The sequence below is a fragment of the Oryx dammah genome, unplaced genomic scaffold (assembly GCF_014754425.2).
Source record: "Oryx dammah isolate SB20612 unplaced genomic scaffold, SCBI_Odam_1.1 HiC_scaffold_13, whole genome shotgun sequence".
Lineage (NCBI taxonomy): Eukaryota > Metazoa > Chordata > Mammalia > Artiodactyla > Bovidae > Oryx > Oryx dammah.
This window is the reverse complement of record NW_024070197.1, coordinates 49,102,006-49,125,072: the sequence shown is the minus strand read 5'-3', so window position 1 is coordinate 49,125,072 and position 23,067 is coordinate 49,102,006. Positions and strand designations below refer to the sequence as shown.

Genomic DNA, 23,067 nt, shown 5'->3' with positions numbered 1-23,067 from the left:
TTTGTTTAAAATATACAATCTGTTTTCATTACTTTCTCCATCATTTATATAACCAGAATATTCTGCCCAATGCTGTCTGGTGGTGAGTATCACTAACATTCGTTTTATTTGTCTTCTCCATTAGACTCTATGGTCTTCCAATTAGAGTGTCAATGTGCTATCCAGTATAATTCTTGCTCAGAAAGAGCAATCAGTGAAAAAGTGAGTAGGTTCGTAAAACCTAGTTTTGATAGAGCTGAATATCAGGAAGACCATCAAAAAGTCTGAAGTATTTACTCTCTACTGTTTTTTTAAATCCAAAGAAACTTCATACTTGTATAAGGCCATAGTAAACGTGCCTTAAACAGGTAACTTTTAAAAATCAAAGTTTTAAGGTAAGTCATATGACAAAAATAACATTCTTTTCTATTGTGAATATAGCTAAATATTGACAATAGTTTAATTCAAATAATCTTCAGAAAATATTTCTAACATTATGAGGCTAACAAACTGAAATAGGTGGATTGGGGCACAAACTACTCTTCTCTCACCCAGACTGCAGAAGATCTTTAATTAAACATAAACACTCTTGGCCTCTTACCTACTCCTATACCCTCCCAGGGAAGTGGAGAGAGTCTCCTGGATGGGGGATGGTATTTGGTCACTTTTCCTTTTCTCCTTCCCTGGACCAGTGAATAACAGTGACCTGGGTAAGTGGGTCTCTTCTGTAGATGCACTTTCCTCGGATGGGATGTTCCAGTCTAGTCTTAGGTAGGAGGTAGACCTGGTGGGTAGGGAATTAGCAGGTCTAGATTGATTCTCTCACTATAAGCTTCCTAGCCTTTATTATAATAAAGGGGCTATTCTGAAGCTCCACTGTCTCAACTGGTTCATAACTCCAATGGGGAAAAGGACGCTTTTTATTAGAGGCCCCAAAGACCACAAAAGAAATGCAATGAGATCCTCAGAAAGCTGTTATTTTTATGGAAAGGCCACTGATAAAACGGGTTAAAACACTACTTAAATGCAAACACCAACGACTTTTAATCACCCATTAACTAGTTCACCCCATTTTGAGTATTCAGGGGTTATTGTGGTCTGTAACATTTTCTCTTTTAAATTCCTCAAATGAAATCATCTGTTTATTCTTTTAGTTGAACTCATTTAAAAAATTTTGATCCAATTTCCATGTCAAGTGTTTTTTATGTTAACTTTAAAAAATCAATTTACTTTTATATATTAAAAGTAACCTTCTTCAATATTTAACATTCTAGGTTACATTTCTAAAAAACTTATGCATATAAAATCATTTCTTCATGAGGTATTTTATGAAAGAGCCACACTGAAAGTATTAATTTCACTTAAGTATTTAAATAATTATTATATATTAAAAAAACCTCAAAACCCACAAACACCACCTCACCTCTGCACAGTCATTCCTCAGTAGCAATGAGTAATTGGTTCTAGGAAGGTCCTGCTCTGGATACCAAAATCTGCAGGTGCTCAAGTCCTACGATGCAACCTTTGTATTTGTGGTTTTGTGTCTATAGACACAACCAGTTACAGATTGTATAGCACTATAATATTTACTGAATAAAACCTATATATGTGGACTGAACAGTTCAATTCTGTGTACAGTTGACCCTTGAACATGGGTTTCAAATATGCAGGTCCATTTATGTGGATTTTATTCAATAATCACATACTATAGTATTACACTACGCTTCCCTGGTGGCTCAGATGGTAAAGAATCTGCCTGAAATTCGGGAGACCTGTGTTCGATCCCTGGTTTGGGAAGATCCCCTGGAGAAGGGAATGGCAGCCCACTCCAGTATTCCTGTCTGGAGAATCCCATGGACAGAGGAGACGGGCGGGCTATGGACCACTGGGTTGCAAAGAGCTGAACATGACTGAGTGACTAACACTTTCACTGCTACACAGTCTGTAGCTGGTTAAATCTGAGGATGTGGAACCTCAGATACCAAGGGTTGACTATAATGTTATACTCAGAATTTAAACTGCGAGTGGTCAGTGACCCTAGCCTCTATGTCATTCAAGGGTCAACTATACAACTAAAGCCATCTATGTTCCTACTATCTTTCCAACATTCCCTGTTTTGAGTATAATTTTTATAATTACTATGAACATCTTTAGACTTTTAAATTTATGTATCTATAAAAATATATAGTATTTTTGTATATTTTTATTTGTGTATTTTAAAATCTTGTATCAGTTGTAGAAATAAGTCACTACTTATCCATTTTCCTTTTGGACACTTAGCTTGCTTCCACTTTTTAAAATATTAAATATTGCTGTAAACATTCTTGCATTCTGATTACGCTCTCACACGATGAGCATCTGAGTACACATCTAGAAACGTGGTTGCTGTGTCATAAGACATGACCATTTTCATCTTTACCAGGGTATGCCCAATGGCTTTCCCAAGTTGAGAGTATCTCCATTCTTCAATCCTTGTTGATACTTGGTCACATCAAGACATTCAATCACATCCCAAGTAATATAAATAAAATTCTCTGACAAATGCATAGGGTCAAGTGACAGACACCATAACCAAGAACAGTTCCATCATCCTCCCCCTGTGAAAATCCTGTCCAGGTCCTCAGCAGTCCAAATCCATCTTCAACTTTAACTCCTGGCAACCAATCTTTTGCTGTTCTGTAGTTCCACCTTTCCCATAAATGTTATAATTTCATATAAATGAAATAGTAGTATATTCTGAGTCAGGATTCTTTCAGTTAGCACAATGCATGTGAGATTCTTCTATGCACCTGCCTCCCCAATGGTTTGTATCTCATTACTCCTGAATAGATTTCACTACACAGATGTACCACAGTTTATTAACAACTGAAGAGTATTTGGATTGTTTCCAGTTTATGTCTATTATGGATAAAGCTACTGTAAACATTTACCTTCAAGTTTTTTGTGTGTAAACATGTTTTTCTTTCTCCTGGCTACCCTGCCAGGAGACTGCTCACTCACATGGTAACTTTATAGGAAATCACCAAGCTGTTTTCCAAAATGGCTATATCATTCTGTATTCCTACCAGGAGTCTTACTACATTCCCAATTGCTCTATATAGCTCCCAGCACCTGGTACTGTCTGTTTTAAAATATTAGTTATTGTAATAGAGGTAGAGAGCTATTCCACTGTGGTTTTAATTTGCAGTTCTGAAATGTCGAAATATTCTCTGGTGCCTGTTCAAAATCTCTTACTCATTTTTAAATTAGGTACTTTTCTTATAGTTGAGTTTTGAGTTCTGGATTAAAGAAATCTTTTGACAAGCGATTTACAAATATTTTCTCTTAGTGGCTTTTCTTTTCATTCAACAGTGAAAAGGAAAAGCTTTAATTTTAATGAAGTTCAATTTATAGTTTTTTTAAAATAGATTCTTCTTTGATGTCTTGTCTAAGAACTCTCTCCCTAACCCAAAGTTTTCACCTATATTTTCTTCTAAAAGTTTTACAGTATTACACTTGTGTTTATAATCCAGTTTAGGTTAGCTTTTAATATAAGGTATAAATACAGTTCAGTTCAGTTGCTCAGTTGTGTCCGACTCTTTGTGACCCCATGAATCGCAGCACGCCAGGCCTCCCTGTCCATCACCATCTCCTGGAGTTCACTCAGACTCACGTCCATCGAGTCTGCGATACCATCCAGCCATCTCATCCTCGGTTGTCCCCTTCTCCTCCTGCCCCTAATCCCTCCCAGCATCAGAGTCTTTCCCAATGAGTCAACTCTTCACATGAGGTGGCCAAAGTACTGGAGCTTCAGCTTTAGCATCATTCCTTCCAAAGAAATCCCAGGGTTGATCTCCTTCAGAATACAGGTATAGGTTAAAATTCTTTTTTTTTTAATACAGGTATCTGGTTGTTCTTAGCACCATTTGTTGAAGACAAGACTATCCACTGAACTGACATCATATCTCTAACGAAAAAAATAAATCATGTTTGTGTGAATCCTTTTCTGAGTTCTATTCTGTTCCACTGATCTGTGTTTCTGTCGTTTGTCAGTACCACACTGTCTTGGTTACTGAAGATATGAAATCAGGTAGTGAGTATTTGTAGTTTTTGAACATTGTTTTGGCTCTTAATTCCTCACATTTTCCTTATACTCTAAAAACAGTTTGTCTACATTTACAAAAACATAGCAGGGGTTTTAATTTGAACTGTGCTTGTTTATACAGATCTACTTCAGAACAACTTCTGTTAACACTACTGAGTCCACCTCAATAGGTATACATAGTATTGCTGTTGTTTGGTTGCTAAGTTGTGTTCGACTCTGCAACCCCATGAGCTGCAGCACACCAGACTTTCCTGTCCTTCCCTATCTCCCAGAGTTTGCTCAAACTCATGTCCATTTAATCAGGGATATCATCCAACCACCTTATCCTGTCTTCCCATTCTCCTCCTGCCCTCAATTGTTCCCAGCATCAGTCTTTTTCATTGAGTCAGCTCTTCACATCAGGTGGCCAAAGTATTGAAGCTTCAGCATCAGTCCTTCCAATAGATATTCAGGGATGATTTCCTTTAGGATTTACTTGATCTCCTTGCTGTTCAAGGGACTTTTAAGAGTGTTCTCCAGCACCACAGTTCAAAACCATCAATTCTTCAACATTCAGCCTTCTTTATGGTTCAGCTCTCACATCTGTACATGACTACTGGAAAAACCATAGCTTTGACTATGCAGACCTGTGTCAGCAAAGTGACGTCTCTGCTTTTTAATATGCTGTTTAGGTTTGTCATACTTTTCTTCCAAGGAGAAAGTATCTTTTATTTTTTTTTAAAATTTATTTATTTATTTATTTTTAATTTTTTACTTTACAATTCTGTTTTTTTTTTTTAATTTATTTATTTAGAAAGTATCTTTTAATTTCGTGGCTTCAGTCACCATCCACAGTGATTCTGGAGTCCAAGAAAATAAAATGTCACTGTTTCCACTTCTTCCCCATCTATTTACCATGAAGTGATGGGACCGGATGTCATGATCTTAGTTTTTTGAATGTTGAGTTTTAAACCAGCTTTTTCACTCTCCTCTCTCACCCTCATCAAGAGGCTCTTTAGTTCCCCTTCACTTTTCACCATTACAGTAGTATTATTTGCATATCTGAGGTTGTTGATAATTCTCCCAGCAATCTTAATTTCAGCTTATAACTCATCCAGTCCAGGATTCTGCATGATGTACTCTCCATAGGAGTTAAACAGACAGGGTGACAATATATAGCCCTGAAGTACTCCTTTTCCAATTTGGAACGTCTGTTGTTCCACATTTGGTTCTAAGTGCTGCTTCTCGTCCTGCAATCAGGTTTCTCAGGAGTCAAGTAAGGAGGTCTGGTATTCCCATCTCTTGAAGAACTTTCCAGTTTGTTGTGATCCACACAAAGCCTTTAGTGTAGTCAATGAAGCAGATGTTTTGTTAGAATTCCCTTGCTTTTTCTATGATCCAGTGGATGCTGGCAATTTGATCTCTGGTTCCTCTGCCTTTTCTAAATCCAGCTTGCACACATGGATACTCCCAGTTCGTGTACTGCCGAAGAAGGATTTTGAGCATCATCTTGCTAACATGAGAAATGAGTTTAACTGGATGGTAGTTTGAACATTCTTTGGGATTGCCTTTGGGACTGTAATGAAAACACAGTATATATTTCCATTTATTCAGGTCTTTGAATTTTTTATCAGGGTTCTGCAGTTTATAGATGCTGTGTTTATTTTTGGGGGGTGGGGGGAGGCAAGGGCTACTTAAATAGTATTGCTGCTTTCTTAATTTTGAACTCCAATTGCTCATTCTTCAAATATTGAATCAGATAATATAACTGACCCTTGATCAACATGGGACGTAGAGGCACGGACCCTCCTTGCAGTCAAAAATCCACGTCTAACTTCACACTCATCCCACAGTATCCTTGGTTCTACATTTGTGGATTCAACCAACCACTGACAGTGTAGTAGTAGGTATTTATCCTTAAAAAAAAAAAATCTGTGTGCAAATGCATCACTGCAGTTCAAACACATCTTATTCAAGCATCAACTACATATAAAAAAATACAACTGACATTTATCTATCAGCCTTTTATCCAACCTTGCTAAACTGACTTCTTTATTCCAGGATTTTGAGGGTATATTTCATGTTAATTTTTTACATAGATAATTATGTCATCTGGAAAAATAGTTTTTTTGCCACGTTTCACTGTCTACAACTTTCAGTATGGTGTTCAGTGGCAGTTATCTTGTTGCTAATTTTGAGGGGAAAAAGCATTCAGTATGGTGTCAGCTGTACATTTTGGTAGATATCCTTTATCAGGTTATAGAAGTTCCACTTTTTTTTTTCTGATATTTTCATCATGAATGGGTGTTGATTCTTTTAACAAACTGAGATAATCATGTAGCATTCTTTCTTTACATATTGAATCATATTCATTTTTCAAATGTGAATCAGCCTTGCATTCCTGGCATAAACCACACTTGGTTGTGGTTTTTCAACGTATTATACTTTTTAATATATTGCTGATTTAGACTGGCAATACTTTGTTAGCGATTTTTGTATCTATTTTCTGGAGTAACAATTATGATACCAATTCCAACATGTGGGTCTACCCTCTGCATACCCCCACTACAACAGCAATCCTCAAATATCAGTTAGGTGTCCTATAATTGAATCCAGTGATGACTCCAGCTATCCAGAGACAGCATCAGATTCCAAAGGTTGAGGGCTTACTCCCAGGGGAATGGCCTCCACTTCAGAGGCCAAATACAAGACCAGGCTGTCACGTGATTCTGACTCACTTATAAGTCTGAGTTTCCTAAGGTCTCATTCTTGTTGTTCAGTTGCTCAGTTGTGTCTGACTCTTTGTGACCCCATGGACTGCAGCACACCAGTCTTCCCTGTCTTTCACCATCTCCTGGAGCTTGCTCAAACTTTCATCCAGTGAGTCAGTGATGCCATTTAACCATCTTGTCCTCTGTCGTCCCCTTCTCTTCCTGCCTTCAATCTTTCCCAGCATCAGGGTCTTTTCTAATGAATTGGCTCTTTGCATCAGAGTATTGGAGCTTCAGCTTCAGCATAAGCCTTTCTAATAAGAATATTCAGGATTGATTTTCTCTAGGATTGACTGGTTTGATCTCCTTGCAGTCCAAGGGACTCTCAAGAGTCTTCTCCAACACCACAGCTCAAAAGCATTAAATTTTGGATTCCTTTAATTTAGTTTAATAGAGTGTTTAATAGTTTAAATTTAAAAGTTTAATAAAGTGGCTTACAGGACTTAGAACATCAGTTTACTTACAAGATTACTGGCTACCCTGGTAATAAGCCTCCATATTCAATGGATTTCCAGAAGTCACCTCGTTAACATAAACTAACTTGTGGTTGAAAGGAGCTTGTTATTAATAACAACACACCCACTTCAGGTTTATAAAGGCTCTGAAACATTTTCAGGGACTGAGGACAGGAGACTAAATATCGTTAACATAAGATGCTCTCATTGCTCTTATCATTCAGGAAATTCCAAAGATTTTGTGAGCTCTGTGCCAGAAATGGGGATGAACACCAAATATATGTATTTCCTATTATCAAGCAAAACATCATAGGGGGAATACTGATCAGCAGTTTCCATATAATGTCTTTGGTGGTTTCAAGGTGATGCTTAAGAGTTTATAAGTGTTCCTCTTCTTTTACTTCCTGGAAGAGTCTGAGAAGAATCAGCATCATTTCTTCTTTAAATATTTGATATAATTTATCTGCATATCCATTTAGGAGATTTCTTTGTAAGAAGGTTTTAAACTGTGAATTCATTTCACAAATATATAGTCATACAGATTACATATTTCTTCGTAGATGTGTTTGGGCAGCTTGAGGCTTTTAAGGAATTTGTCATTTCATTTGAGACATTTGATGTGGGCGCAGAAAGGTCCACTGTTTTAATGGAGGGTCTATAATGATATCCTCTTTTGTTCCTGATATTGGTAAAATGGTTTATATCAGATTATTTACCATTTCTGTACACTTTCATTCATGACATTTGAAGATTCATCCTAGTGCCATTTCTATCTAAAGAACTTCCTTTAGCATTTCTTTTATAGCAGGTCTGCAGGCAATGAATTCTCTGTCTTCGTTGGGGCTCTGTTTGCCCTCATTTCTGAAAAGATATTTCTGCTGGATATAAAATTCTGAATTTTACAGTTATTTCAGCATTTAAAGGTTTTGATACACAGTCTTTGGCTTTGGTAATTTCTGCAGAGAAATCCACAGTCATTTAAATTGTTGTTCCCTTATATAAAATGCATCATTTCTGTCAGATCTCAAAGCTTTCAACGTTTGGTTTCAAGCAATTTAATATGAGTAGGCTTTGTGTTTTGTTTGTTTTTATCCTGTTTAGTGTTTGCTATGCTTCTCGAATCTGTAAATTTATGTCCTTCACTATATTTTTTGCAATTATTTCTTCAAATGTTTTTTCTGTAACATCTTTTCCTCTTCTGGTACTTAAGTTACATGAATTTTACATCTTTTGAAACTGTCCCCACAGGTCCATAAAGCTTTTGCATAATTTTTCAATCTTTTTTTCTCAATTCTTCAGATTAGGTAGTTTCTACTGAATTCTCTTGAAGTTTACTGCCTTTCCTTCATTCTTATATTGGCCCACACACTGAATAATTTCTTCAAAATTTTAAGATGTATTTCTTCAGTTCTAAAATTTTCACTTGGTTCTTTTTTTATAGTTTCTATTACCTTTATCTCATGGAACATGGTTACATTATTGATTTAAAATCGCTGATTAATTGTCATCTGACTACTGTTATGGTTGGGATCTCCTGTATTCCCCTTTCAGAAATAATCACGTTTCCCTGGTTCTTTATATTGTAATTAAAAAATTATATCCTGGACATTTTGAATATAATATTGAGACTCTGGATCCTTAAAAAATCTGTGGACAATGTTGAGTTCTGTTGCTTATCAGGACACCTACTCAGTGCGGTTCAGGCTGCACGTACTGTCTCTCTGTCTGGGTGTTAGTTCCATGTGCTTGTTCAGTGTCAAGACCTTTGCTATGCCATGCAGACTTGCCCAGAGCAAACCCTGCTCAGGCACCTGGGCAGTGTTTATAATGTACTGTGGTCCTCCATACCTTTGCTGTGTTTCTGTGGGCCTGTTGCGTGCATACATAGCTCAGGGCTAAGCCAGAATTAGTACCTTTCTTTCTCTACCTCCCTGCTCTCCAAGGCTTCCTTCTCATTCTCTGGATAACCTGGTTCCCTCTTCCCAGTTCTTCTGCTGGCTAGAAAGATTAATTTTCCTCAGTTTTTAGTCGCCTGATTTGCTGTGAGTTCTGAGTGACTAAGAACAAAGAGGAAAAAAACAAAAACAATGAGAATTTCTTCCATACATCACCATATCTTCCCCTAAATTCCACCAGTTAGGACATGGGGTTTCTCTTGGGGTTTTAGTTGTTACTATAGCTGTTGTGACTGGTGCTAACCTTGGACAGAGTTAGTAAGGGGAAAAAAAAAATCAACCAGGGAAGCCCCATGCAGTTTGTAGGGGCCCCTCTCTTAGTGTTCTGGCTAGCAAACTTTCTGTGTCTATACCTGCTATCAGTTCTACAAAGAGAAAGAAAATAACCCACAACAAACTACTGACTCTCACCCCCTTTTGGGGTTAGTATTCAAGTTTTGAATACTTCCCTTCCAACCCCCCTTCTAATGGTTACTTTTCAGAATCCTCATGCAATCGCTTTCTATATTCTATCTAGTTTTCAGTTATAATATGAGCAATAAGCTACAGTAGGATTACAATATCTTGCCTGGTTCTAGAAGTCACTTAAGGGAATAAAATTGATATATTTTACCTTTATGATTTGTACTTTGTGTCTTCTCTGTTTTTAATAAACTGTTTCCCAAGCAAAGGTTACAGAACTATACTCCAATAGTTTCTTCTAGAAGTTTTACTTTTAACATTTACGCCAAGTGCAAAACAGGTTATCTCACATCAACAGTCAATTGTTGCAACATCAATTATTGTTTCCTTTTGATCTAGCATGCTATAATATTATATACTAAGCTTCCATACATAAGCGGTCCTATGTTCAGATACTTTATTCAGTTTTATCAGTTTGCATACCCCAGTGATAAATGCATTCCATCCAACCACCACAGTATCATCTCAAAGGGTAAGTACTCTCACTTTGTTTTTATTCAAAATGGTCATGGTTCTTCTGGACCCTTTCCTCTTTATGTGAAATTTCAGAGTTAGCTTGCCAAGTTCCCCAGAAAGCCCTATGGGGATGTGGATTGTAATTTTAAATTGATTGATTTGGGAATAAAGATTTCCATCTTCTCATACATGAAAATGGTGTATGTCTCTCTGATTTCCTCCAATTCTCTAGGTCTTTTCCGTATTTCAATATAATTTGAAAAATTACTTCCTGGTATGATTTTGTGTTTTACTTTCAAATTACTTTTGGAAAGCAATTTATTTTTATAATTGATGAACTTTTTTTTCTCTTGTCACACTGTTGTTCAGTCACTGAGTAATGTCCGACTCTTTGTGATCCCATGGCCTATAGCACACCAGGCTCCTCTGTCCTTCACTATCTCGGAGTTTGCTCAAATTCATGTCCATTGAGTTTGTGATGCATCTCACCTTCTGCTGCCCCTTCTCCTTTTGCCTTCAATCTTCCCCAGCATCTGAAGCTTTTCCAATGAGCTGGCTCTTCATATCAGGTGGCCAAAGTATTGGGGAGTTTCAGCATCAGTCCGTCCAATGAATATTCAAGGTTGACTTTCTTTAGGATTGACTTGTTTTCATCTCCCTGCAGTCCAAGGGACTCTCAAGTCTTCTCCAGCACAATTTGAAAGCATCAATTCTTTGTCCTCAGCCTTCTTTACGGTTCAACTCTCACATCTGTACATGACTAGTGGAAAAATCATAGCTTTGACTATACGGACCTTTGTCGGCAGAGTGGTGTCTCTGCTTTTTTAGGTCTGTTATAGCTTTCCTTCCAAGGAGCAAGCATCTTTTAATTTCATGGCTGCAGTCACCGTCCACAGTGATTTTGGAGGACAAGAAAATAAAATCTGTCACTGCATTCATTTGCTGCACTGACCACCACCAAAAAAAGTGCTGGCAATAGACGTAAGCTTAAAGAAAATGATTTTAAGGTTTCACCATTAATTATGATGTTTGCTATAGGATTTTAGAAGATATTTTTCATCATGCTGAAGATATATCCTATGTTGGAATTACTGATTTTCATTTATCAATAGATTTTAAATTTTACTGATTTTTTGCATCTATTGATATATGTGGATTTCTCTCTTTTAAGTGTCAATATGGTAAACCATATCATTTGATTTTCTATTTTCTCATAGTAAGCTGTCCACAAATGTCAAAGATAAGCCCATCTTTGGTCAAGTTTTCTAAAAAATACTTGTTAGGTTTAGTTTGTTGCTACTTAGTCTTTTGGGTCTTTTTCTTTCTCCTTCATTTTACAAATAATTCTGTTTTAAAATTCTCTCATGCTATCTATTTAGTTTTGATAAAACAGGGTGGGTAAAGTTCTTTCTTCTTCAGTTTTCTAAAACAGCTTATATAACATGTTACTTAAATATTTGGTAAAATCTAATTTGGCCAGCTTTTCTGTTATCATATTTTAAGTATTAGCTTGGTACAAAAGTAATTGCGTTTTTGGATTGTGAATTTTAAATCATTATAACTGGATTCAAACATATTTTTATTAGTCAAAATAGGAACCATTACAATCAACACGTTTTCACCAACAAGATACAAGTTTGTTTATTCCTGTAGCATAAAAATCCATGCTGCAGGATTCAACAAACTCTCAGAAAGCATTTTCTGCATCCTGCTGGTTATGGAAGTGTTTTCCCTGCAAAAAGTTGTCAAGATGCTTGAAAAAGTGGCAGTCCATTGGCTAGAGGTCAGGTGAATATGCTGGATGAGGCAAAACCTCTGATTCATTCAACTTCTGAAGCATGTTGTGCAACATGTAGTCAGAATCAGATATTATGGAGAAAAACGAAGCTCATTTTTAAAAATTGTTTATGTTTTTACATTATGAAAGTATGATAACACATTTACAGTAGACTTGGAAAATACAGAACAAGATTACATGTATTTCCACTATATATTAGAACTGACCCATTCTGCTGCAGGCGTTGAAGTTTTCAGTGCATCTCAGTGACTTGCTGAGCATACTTCTCAGATGGATTGCTTCTGCCAGGATTCAGAAAACTGTAGTGGATCAGACTGGCAGGAGTCCACCAAACGGTGACCATGACCTTTTTTGGGTGCAAGTTTGACTTTGGGAAGTGCTTTGGAGCTTCTTCTTGGTCACCGAGCTGGTCGTTGCTGGTTGTCATATACAATCCAACTGAGAAATGTTTGCTGTTGTTGAGTACAATAAGAGAAAACAACAATTCTTTTGATTTGTGGTTAGCTCATGAGATATCAACTTATCAAGCTTTTCCACCTTTCTAATTTGCTTCAAATGCCAAATGACCACAGAATGGTTGATGTTGAGTTCTTGGGCAACTTCTTGTGAAGTTTTAAGAGGATCAGCTTTGATGATGGCTCTCAACTGGTCATTATCAACTTCTGATGGCCAGCCACTATGGTCATCTTCAAGGCTCTCATCTCTGTGAAACTTTCTGAACTACCACTGCACTGTACATTCATTAGTAGTTCCTGGGCCAGATGCACTGATGTTGAAAATTGCCTCTGCTGCTTTTTTGACCCATTTTGAACTCGAATAAGAAAATCGCTCAAAAACGCTTTTTGTCTAATATCATTTCTATAGTCTAAAATAAATATAAACAGCAAGTAATAAAGTCATTAGCAAAAAAATAAAGTGAGAAATGCATATTAAAATGATTATAATACAACATTTATTTAAAAATGTACTCCAATATCAAATGGCAAAGTTCAACAATGCAAAGCCACAATTACTTTTGTACCAATCTAATATAAAATTAATTTTGTCAATTTGTTAAGAGTTTATTTCGGTTTTCTATTTCTTTGACTTCGATAAATTATATGTATGTAAACATGTATGTATACACGTACATTATATATTTCAGTAAATTGTTCACTTAGACTGTTCACAAATGTATTAGCAAAGAACAAACTAAAGTATTTCGATTATGGAAAATTTCAAACATACAAAAGCAGACAAAATAGTATCATAAACTCATTTTACCCATTCCCTAACTTTAGCTTTATCTTCCCTGCTAGCTCAGTTGGTAAAGAATCTGCCTGCAATGTGGGAGACCTGGGTTCGATCCCTGGGTTGGGAAGATCCCCTGGAGAAGGGAAAGGCTACTGACTCCAGTACTCTGGCCTGGAGAATTCCATGGACTGTACAATCCATGGGGTCGCACAGTCAGATGTGACTAAGCAACTTTCACATTCACACCCTTCATACTTTCACTTCTGCCTCTCACACATTATTCTGAGACAAATTCTAGAGATATCATTTTATGTGTAATTAGTTTCATGCTAAAGATGTTAAAAAATGACTTCATACTATTATTAGCCAAACAAGCGAATAATTTCTTAGTATCAAATTCTAGTGTTCAGACTTCTAATTGTCTCTTAATGTTCCTTGCCTTTTGTAGTTTGTTTGAATGCAAACTCATTTGACTTGTACTTTTTTAATCTGTATGTTCCCCTGATGGTTTTCTTTTTCCCTTTGTAATTTGTTGAGGAAATGCTATTCTTTTTTGTTGTTGTTCAGCAAGTATTCTTCATAGTTTGTCCTACAATGCTTTTTTTTAATCTCAGCTGTAGTTGAGTGAATGACCTTTCCCACTTCTAATATTGTCTTTTTTCTACATTACTCTTGCCAGAAGTATGCTTGTTGCTATTATTTTTTAAACAAAAGGACAGCTTTTGGTTTTGTTGAGTCTTTCTTTTTGTAAATTTTGAAGTTCATTTATCTCTGCTCTTCTATTATTATCCTTTCTTTGGATTCTTCAGTTATTCTTTTAGCTTCTTTAGCTGAATTTTAGCTCATTAGATTTAAATCTTTTTCTTCTTCTAAAATTAGTATTTATGATCACAAATTCCCTAAAGTACATTTAGGGATATCCCACAAGTTATGATATGTAGTATTTTCACTATTGCTAATTTTTTTAATGAATGTGTTCAAATTTTCATCCTAATTTCTGTGATGTATCAATTACTAGATGATATATTATTTCTAAACAATTTTAAAAAAATTGAAGTTGATTTACAGTGTTAATTTCTGCTGTACAGCACAATTATTCAATTATACACATATATAGGCATGTGTGTATATGCATATATACATATTTTAAAGATACTGTTTTCCATTATGGTTTAACTCAACTGTATCTACTGACTATAGTTCCTTGTGCTATATAGTAGGGCTTTGTTGTTTATCCATTCTACATTTAATAGTTTGCATGTGTTTACTCCAAACTCCCACTCCGTCTTTTCCCCACTGTCCCTCCTCCTAGGCAATCAAACCTTTGTTCTCCATGTCTATAAGTCTGTTTCTGTTTTGCAGGCAGGTTCATTTGTGTCTTATTTTATATTCCACACGTAAGTATATCCTATGGTATTTATCTTTCTTTTTCTGATTTACTTCACTTAGTATGATAATGGCTAGTTCCATTCATGTTGCTGCAAATGGCATTATTTTGTTCTTTTTATGGCTGAGTAGCAGTCCATTGTCGGAGAAGGCAATGGCACCCCACTCCAGTACTCTTGCCTGGAAAATCCCACAGACGAAGGAGCCTGGTGGGCTGCAGTCCATGGGGTTGCTAAGGGTTGGACATGACTGAGAGACTTCACTTTCACTTTTCACTTTCATACACTGGAGAAGGAAATGGCAACCTACTCCAGTGTTCTTGCCTGGAGAATCCCAGGGACGAGGGAGCCTGGTGGGCTGCCGTCTATGGGGTCACATAGAGTCGAACATGACTGAAATGATTTAGCAGCAGTAGCAGTAGTCCATTGCATACATGTAACACATCTTTATCCTTTCAACTGTGATGGATATTTACACTGTTTCCACATCTTAGCTACAGTAAATAGTGCTGCTAGGAACACAGGAGCACTACAGTTTTATCTGGATATACGCCCAGGAGTGGGATTGCTGGATCACGTGGTAGTTCTATTTTTAGTTTTTTGAGGAACCTCTGTACTGTTCTCCATAGTGGTTGCACCAACTTACATTCCCACCAACAGTGTAGGAGGGTTCCCTTTTTTCCACATCCTCATTATTTGTAGACTTTTTAATGATGGCCATTCTGACCAGTGTGAGATGGTACCTCATTGTAGTTTTTATTTGCATTTCTCTAGTAATTAGCAATGTTGAGCACTTTTTCACATGCCTATAGGCCATCTATATTTTTTCTTTGGAGAAATGTCTATACAGGTTTTCCACCCATTTTTCGATTGGGTTGTTTCTTTGTTGAGTTGTATGAGCTGTTTGAATATTTTGGAAATTAAGCCCTTCTCAGTGCATTATTTGCAAATATTTTCTCCCATCCTGTAACTTGTCTTTTCATTTTGTTTATGGTTTCCTTGGCTGTGCAAAAGCTTGTAAGTTTGATTAGGTCCCATTTGCTTAATTATATTGCCTTGGGAGACTGACCTAAGAAAACATTGGTACAATTTATGTCAGAGAATGCCTGCCTATGTTCTCTTCTAGGAGTTTCAAAGTTTGTTTTAAGTCTCTAAGCCATTTTGAGTTTATTTTTGTATATGTATGGTATGAAGATGTGTTCTAACTTCACTGATCTACAAGCAACTATCCAACTTTACTAGCACCATATGGGGTTTTAAAGTTATCTTTTGGTTTCTGGTTGCTAATTTAATTGTACTTTTGTCAGAGAATGCTCTGTATGATACCAAGCACTGGTGTGTATGTCAGACTTCCTTTTTCCATCCAGTGTATGGATCAGTTTCCATAAATGTTTCATGCATGCCTGAAAAGAATGTAAAATCTCGGAATGTTGGGAGTTAGGATACCATGTTCCATTAGGCACACTGTGATGTTTAAACCTAAGCCTTGACAAATTTTTTTTTTTTTGCATGCTTAAATTATTGAGAGGTTAAAAAAAATTACACATTATAACTGTGGATTTGTCACAATTTTCCCTTGACAACTGTCAATTCATGTTTTGTATATTTTGAGGCTATATTAATACATACAATTTAAAATATATCATCGTTATGAATTAGTGACCATCTTGATTTCAATTTTAATAGTTATACTAGCTCTTTTAGTATCTATTTCTCTGTTTTTGTATTTTCAAAATTTTCTGTAGTTAACCTAAAACAGATACATTTGGGTTTTAACCATAGCACTTGATTATTATTTTTGCCCCCGGATACCTTAATTTTGCCCTCATTCTTAAATGACAGTTTAGTTGGACATGGAATGTTTGAATTTTAGATTGCTGGTTCATTTTTTCCCTTAGCACTTTGAAGATGTTATGTTATTCTATTGCTTTCTGGCTTTCATTTTGCTCTTGGTTATTCCTTTGTTATTCTTTCTAGGCAATCTCTTCTCTCTCTAGATGTTTTGGAGATATTCATGTTGTCTGTGATGCCGACTGTAACTCAGGGTCAATTAACTCTTTTTTTCCTTGCTTTGAGAATCATTGTATGTCAATGCCTTTTGTTACTTCTTGCAATTTTCTTAATAAATTGCCACTGTCTCCCATCCTCAAGCTACTTTCTGGGTAATTTTCTCAAATCTATCTCTCAATACTATACTTTTTACTTGAAGAAGATCTGTTTAGTTATTTTTAAAGTTTACTTGGTATTTTTCTTTCTCATATTTTGATACCTACTTGTTGGATATTTAAAACACTTCAGATCTTGGGGATCTAAGAAACTTCCTGCTGTTATGCTTGCTAACTCAACTTGCGGTGGGTTGTTCACCTATCCGCTGTCTAATTTGGGGGTCTATTGTTTTATCTACAGCAATCTTGTAGCCTACATGGCTATTTGTATTTATCTGTGCCAGATGCATCAAAAGGTGTAATAAGCCCAGGACCATTTTGTTCATTTTGGGGCTAAGTGATTCCTGGGCTGAGCATGGAACATAAATTTGTACCCCAAACTAATAAAGATAGGTTTCTAGGTATAAACTGTCAGGGGAGACCTCAGCCTCAACCCCATCCTGAGACTGAGCCTAAAAAGATAAGCTTCTTTTGTTATAACCTGTGCTCATGGAAGAGTTTTTTTTACCATTTCATGGCAATCATCTCCCTTTGTGGGTTCCAGCTTTATGTGATGAACCTTGCAAAGGCCACATGAACCCTAGGCCTTTTATTTGTCTCAGTGTGGGTAATATCACGCTCCTAGCACGTTCACCCGAGTAGTCACAGGTTACCGAAATCAGCAAGGGGCATTTGGCATTTGTACCATCAATTGCAGTTTTCAGCTTACTGCTCTGGCTTATAGTTCTTGCAGTTCTAGTTCATAAGGATTATCTTCTTTGGGGGGCTTATCTATGCTTTAAAAAGGACATCTATTATGTATTATTTAATGTTTCTAGGTGTTTTGTAACAGGTAGGTTTTCAGGTTATCTAATCCATCACATTACCAGCAACTTTAAATTTGATTTTTGTTAATTCTTTAAAGGTTTGTTCTCTTACCCTCACTCTTTTTTTCCTCTTTTTACATATATATATACACACACATATATATACACACACAATAAATACAATTTTAACTGTTACTATTCCCAGAAGTACAAATTAAAAGCAAAAAGCAGTAGTAGTTAGGAACCAGTCTCAATATGTCAGTTTATAAAAGCATCCTTCCCTGTGGTACCTTCCAATAAAAATTCTACATGATTAGCAGAGGACAGCATGATAAGAACACAGAACTAAGACGATGTATTTGTGTTCTGGTTTTGAAGCTGTTATAACCAATGCTGAGATCTCTGACAAGACACTTCAACCTCTTATGGCCTGTTTTACCTCCTCATAAAGATGTTTATGAATCTATGATCACACTGATCGATACCTGTCCAGTTACGAATACACAGATTTTAAGAGTCTTAAAATAAGGATATTAATGTATGTGTAATATTCCTAAAGTTTATACTGTAATTTATTTAACTACAATAATGCTGATGTTAGGTGTTCAATAATGTGACTGAAATAAAATTAAAAAAAAGTTGCAACATCAGTTTAACTAACCAGTAAGTATCTGCATGAACCAAATAACACATTGTACAAATCACATCTTATTATTCTCAGAAGTGACTGCATACTTAATACTACCTTAGCTTTTGGAGTAGCTTTAATCGTCCATATGCAATCAACTGCTTGGCCGGGTTTTGTTTTTTCCTCTTGTTCTACCTGACTAGAACGCACTATTCCATCAGCTCCTGATAGCTCAAACTGGCAATCTAGAAAGAACAGATGAATGATGTTCAAAGGAAAATAAGACTAACCAAAGATGTCATGAGAAACAAAAAAAAGAGGTAATATACTAAACCTGGGATGGGATTTAAAATACCTCCTAGGTAAGTAAAGTCTGGATCTGTAACAGAGAAAAGAAGAAAGTGATTGGCACTGAGATATTTTAGAGTTAATTTAAGGCTTAATGTCTTATGTTATATCTAGTGCTGCATTTAACAACAAAGCAAGAGAACGCTTTCATTGGTGTATACTTCAAAGCACTGCTCACTTATAGGACTGATGTTTTTAAAAATGATAATGCTTAAATTTTTGAGCACATTGTAAATTAATAACTTATTTATGCTACCTGAAAACTCACAACTCTTTCTCAACTGCAGTAGCTAGAAGAAAGATATAGACTACAATGAAATATTATCCAGTCTTAAAAAGGAATGAACTTCTGACACATGCTATCTAACATGGATGAGTCTTGAAATGTATGCTAAGTAAAATAAGGCAGATAGTTAAGGACAGTGTAAGATTCCATTTATTGAGGTCCCTAGATTAGTCAAATTAATATAGTTTTCACAGGGCTGTAGGGCTAGGGTAATGGGAATTAAGTATTTAATGGGGACAGAATTTCAGCTTGGGATGACAAAACAGTTTTGGAAATGGACAGTGGCTACGGTTGCACAACACTGTATATGTACTCAATGCCACTGACTTGCACATTTAACAGGGTTAAAATGGTGAATTTTATGTTACACATAATTTACTCCTCCTCACCACAGTAGTAGCTGTGTGTGTGTGTGCTCAGTTATGTCCAACTCTTTGTGACCCCATACGCTATAGCCTGGGCTTCCCTGCTAACTCAGGGTATCAGGCAGGCCTGATACCCACTCCAGTATTCTTGGGCTTCCGTGGTGGCTCGGACGGTAAAGAATCAGCCTGCAATGCAGGAGACCTGGGTTCAATCCCTGGTTTGGGACAATCCCCTGTAGGAGGGCAAGGCAGCTTGCCCAACCCATTCTTGCCTGGAAAATCCCCATGGACAGAGGAGCCTGGTGGGCTACAGTCATGGGGTCACAGAGTTGGACACGACTGAGTGACTAAGCTACAGGCTGTAGCTCACCAGGTTCCGCTGTCTTCCCTGGAATTTTCCAGGCAAGAATATTGGAGTGGGTTGCCATTTCCTTCTCCAGGGGATCTTCCTGACCAGGGATCAAACCCATGTCTCTTGCGTCTCTTGCATTGGCAGGTGGATTCTTAACCACTGAGCCACCTGGGAAGCCCACTGTAGTAGCTTAATGAGCTGTATTTTCACAATGGCAGTAGAAAGAAAGAAGACTAAATGATATACAGTATATTCTGCCCTGTGAAATAGTTCACAGAAAGTTGACAACCAATAGTTTATATTACAATAACTGATTTAATTGGTCAGGTATTTGATTTTTAATAACTAAATCAATTAACTGAATTGATACTTCAGCACCAAAAATACATTATATAAAAAAGTCTTACACAGAGTCAGGTTTTTGCAAATATGTTTAGACTACCTGAAAGAAAAAAAAGGTATCTTAATCATTTGAACAATGCTTTTAAAAATATTAAAAAACAAAGTCAGGCAACTTTATATGTAAAGATTCTTGGAAGAAAAGCAGCTCTCTTTTTCTTCTATTATATGTATCATGAGAGCAACTTCAAATGGTTTATGGTTAAAATATAGACACATTAAAATAAAAAGAAAATGTTTAAGATTTCTAGACTAATTACCTTACATTTGCATTTTATAGTACTTCAGAGTTTCTACATAGCTTATGTTTAATATTATGCTAATAACATTAAGATATTGTAGTATTCTATTTTATGGATGAAGAAACTGAATCAGAGACAGATGATGACTATTTCAGATAATATAATGGCAAAATCAGGACTAGCTCTAATTCTCTAGACAATTTTTCTTTCTCTATCATGTTACTTTTATAATGTGGGTGAGGTTGCCACAGTCTTACTACTAAAGAAAAAAAGGTCAAAATAAATAGGCAATTCATAAATAGCTAAATCATGACTGTCTAGTTATTTAAGCCATATTTATAAAATAAATTTTGTCCAGGGATTTGTAAATGTGGATGAAAGCTACTAACGATGAGAAACTAGTATCTTTTAAATATATGAAATTCTCTGAGCTACTGGTGATATTTGTTGAGGCAGAGCCTTGTAATGGGTTCCTACTTCCTTGAAGTAACTGGAATAGCTCTGAAAATTTTAGTGCAATGATAATATCCCTAGAATTCTTGCCTACATGTGAAGTTCTGATTCACTTGCCAGATAGTTGCTATGATTTTTTTTACTCTAATGCTGGTTAAGATTTAGATTTCTCTTTGACACATCTCTGCAAAACTGGTGAAGTGATGTTACTTTCTTTTATTTAGGGAGGTTGGAAAAGAATAGTCTCTGTGATGTATTCTAAATTAAGCTGAATTTTTTCCTACTTTTTTCAACATATACTTTGATAATCATGCTTAAAGTCAATGGTTAAGATTTTGTGCAGATTAAGGTTCCACTGCAGAGGGCATGGGTTCAATCCCTGGTCAGGAAGATTTCACATGCAGCATGGCAAAAAAAAGAAAAAAGAAATTAACAAGAATTAAGCAATCAGTTACATATAAAAAACTGTCAATTAAAATAGGTTTAAATAGGCTAATTAAAGAGTCTAAGATATTTTAGACTAGCAATTTTTTCATTCTGACAAGTTTATATATATGTCTATCTGAATTTTCAAATTAAGTTTTTTTAGACACCTGTTTATAATTTTAAAATTTATTTTTATTGTAGTAAAATATAATATTTACCCTTTCATCCATTTTTAAGTGTACAGTTCAATGGCATTATGTGTTTTCACAATGCTGTGCAAACATCACCACTCTCCATTTAAGGAAAAATTTAAGACAAATTTTAATATGATACAACAATTGCACTCCAAGGTACTTAGCCCAATGAGTTAAAAACTTGTCGACACAAATGGCTGCATATGGATGTCTACAGCAGGCTTATCTGTGGTTGCTAAAACCTGAAAGCAGCCAAGACATCCTTCTACACAACAAACAAACTGTGGTACATTCATACAACGAAGTATTATTCAGCACTAAAAAAAGAAAAGCTACCGAGCCATGAAAAAACACAGAGGAACCTTAAACAAATATTACTAAGGGAAAGAAGCCAATCTGAAAAGGCTACATACTGTAGGATATGATATTCTGGAAAGGGCAAAACTAGAGAGACGGTAAAAAGATCACTGGTTGCCAGGGTTGGAGTGGGAGGGATGGATACGTGGAGCACACAGGATTTTTAGGGCACTTGCAATACTCCATGTGACACTGTATTGGTAGATACGTCATTACATCACTACATCTATCCAAATGTACGACATCAAGAGTGAACGCCAACGGGAACTGCAGACTTCAGGTGGATGCAGGTTCATGAGTTGTAACAATGTACCCTGGGTGCTGGATGCTCACCTTAGGCTTTAGCGGTGGCTGTGTGTGCAGGGGGGTGGTTAGAAGGTATACCGTAACGCTGTACTTTCTACTCAGTGTGCTATATGCCTAAAATTTCTTTAAAAAAAAGTATAAATTTTACTTTCTGAAAATGTGATCATTTTGACACTGAGAACTTAAATACTGAAGTGACACTTAAAAACAGGGAAAAAAAGCTGAATATATTGTTCAGGAAAATAAAGACTGGTAACACAGTTGAAAGAATAGCATTGATCTCTGCTATATAAAATAAACAAAATAAAAAGATAAAAACATCTGAAGTGATACATACCATATTGCTTATACTGGTTTTTTATTTATAGGGTGATAAGGTTATGATAGTTTCATTTGGCTGTTCTAATTAAAATTTTTTTTAAGTTAGTAAATTTCTTGCATGAAAACATAAAAAGATTATATGATTCTTACATTAAGTTACTTTTTCATCTTGTTAAGTCTGTGAGTTCTCTGAAGACAGGAGTAGTAACTAGTGTATCTCTGGGCTTCGGCATTAGGGATATGTATACTTTTACAGTGGACAGGCTCTGAGGACTACAAAGCGTTTCCACATAACTCTGTGGTAGGTAAGATGGGTAGAATGCACTGAATGGAGACCCTCTCCCAGCACCCAAATATATGTCCACATCACAACTGTCAGAAGCTATGACTGTTACCATATAAGGTTAAAAGGTTCCCTTATTACCTTGTAAGGTTAAAAAAAAAGTGAATATTACATTCTAAGGCAAAGGATGTGATTAAGCTAAGCATTCTGAGAAGATCGGGGGGTATGTGAAGATGGAGGCAGAGATTAGAGTGATGAGACCACAAGTGCAGGAATGCTGGGGCGGCCTCTGGACGAAGAGGAGGCTAGGAAAGGATTCTCCCCCAGAGTTCCTAGAGGGAAGTGACCCTGCTGGATGCTGGCCTCCAGAACTCTGAGAGAATAAATTACCACTGTTTTCAGCTGCCAAGTTTCTGGTAATTACTTATGGCAGCCTCACGAAGATATTCCTGTCTTATCAACAGCAATGCTCAGGCACAAGTCCATGCTTAATACTAAATTTTACAGCTAGCAGGTGGCACAGAAAGGATTCAAACCCAGATCTTTTGCCTCCAAGTACAGAGCACTATTCTTTCTACT

General features: G+C 36.3%; 1 protein-coding gene and 1 pseudogene across 2 annotated transcripts in view; both read right to left on the bottom strand.

Annotated features, from left to right (window-relative positions):
• The window catches only part of NETO2 (neuropilin and tolloid like 2), a 68,002-nt gene that overhangs the window by 29,727 nt on the left and 15,208 nt on the right, over positions 1 to 23,067 (bottom strand). The window contains exons 5-6 of one of the 2 annotated variants that reach the window (XM_040253602.1): positions 18,491 to 18,535; positions 18,274 to 18,401 (exon numbers count right to left, since the gene is read on the bottom strand). In XM_040253602.1, coding sequence (XP_040109536.1) covers positions 18,274 to 18,401; positions 18,491 to 18,535 — 173 coding nt within the window. The remainder of the gene's footprint in view (positions 1 to 18,273; positions 18,402 to 18,490; positions 18,536 to 23,067) is intronic. The other variant, XM_040253603.1, reaches the window with a different exon arrangement.
• LOC120872989 lies at positions 11,724 to 12,801 on the bottom strand (annotated as a pseudogene).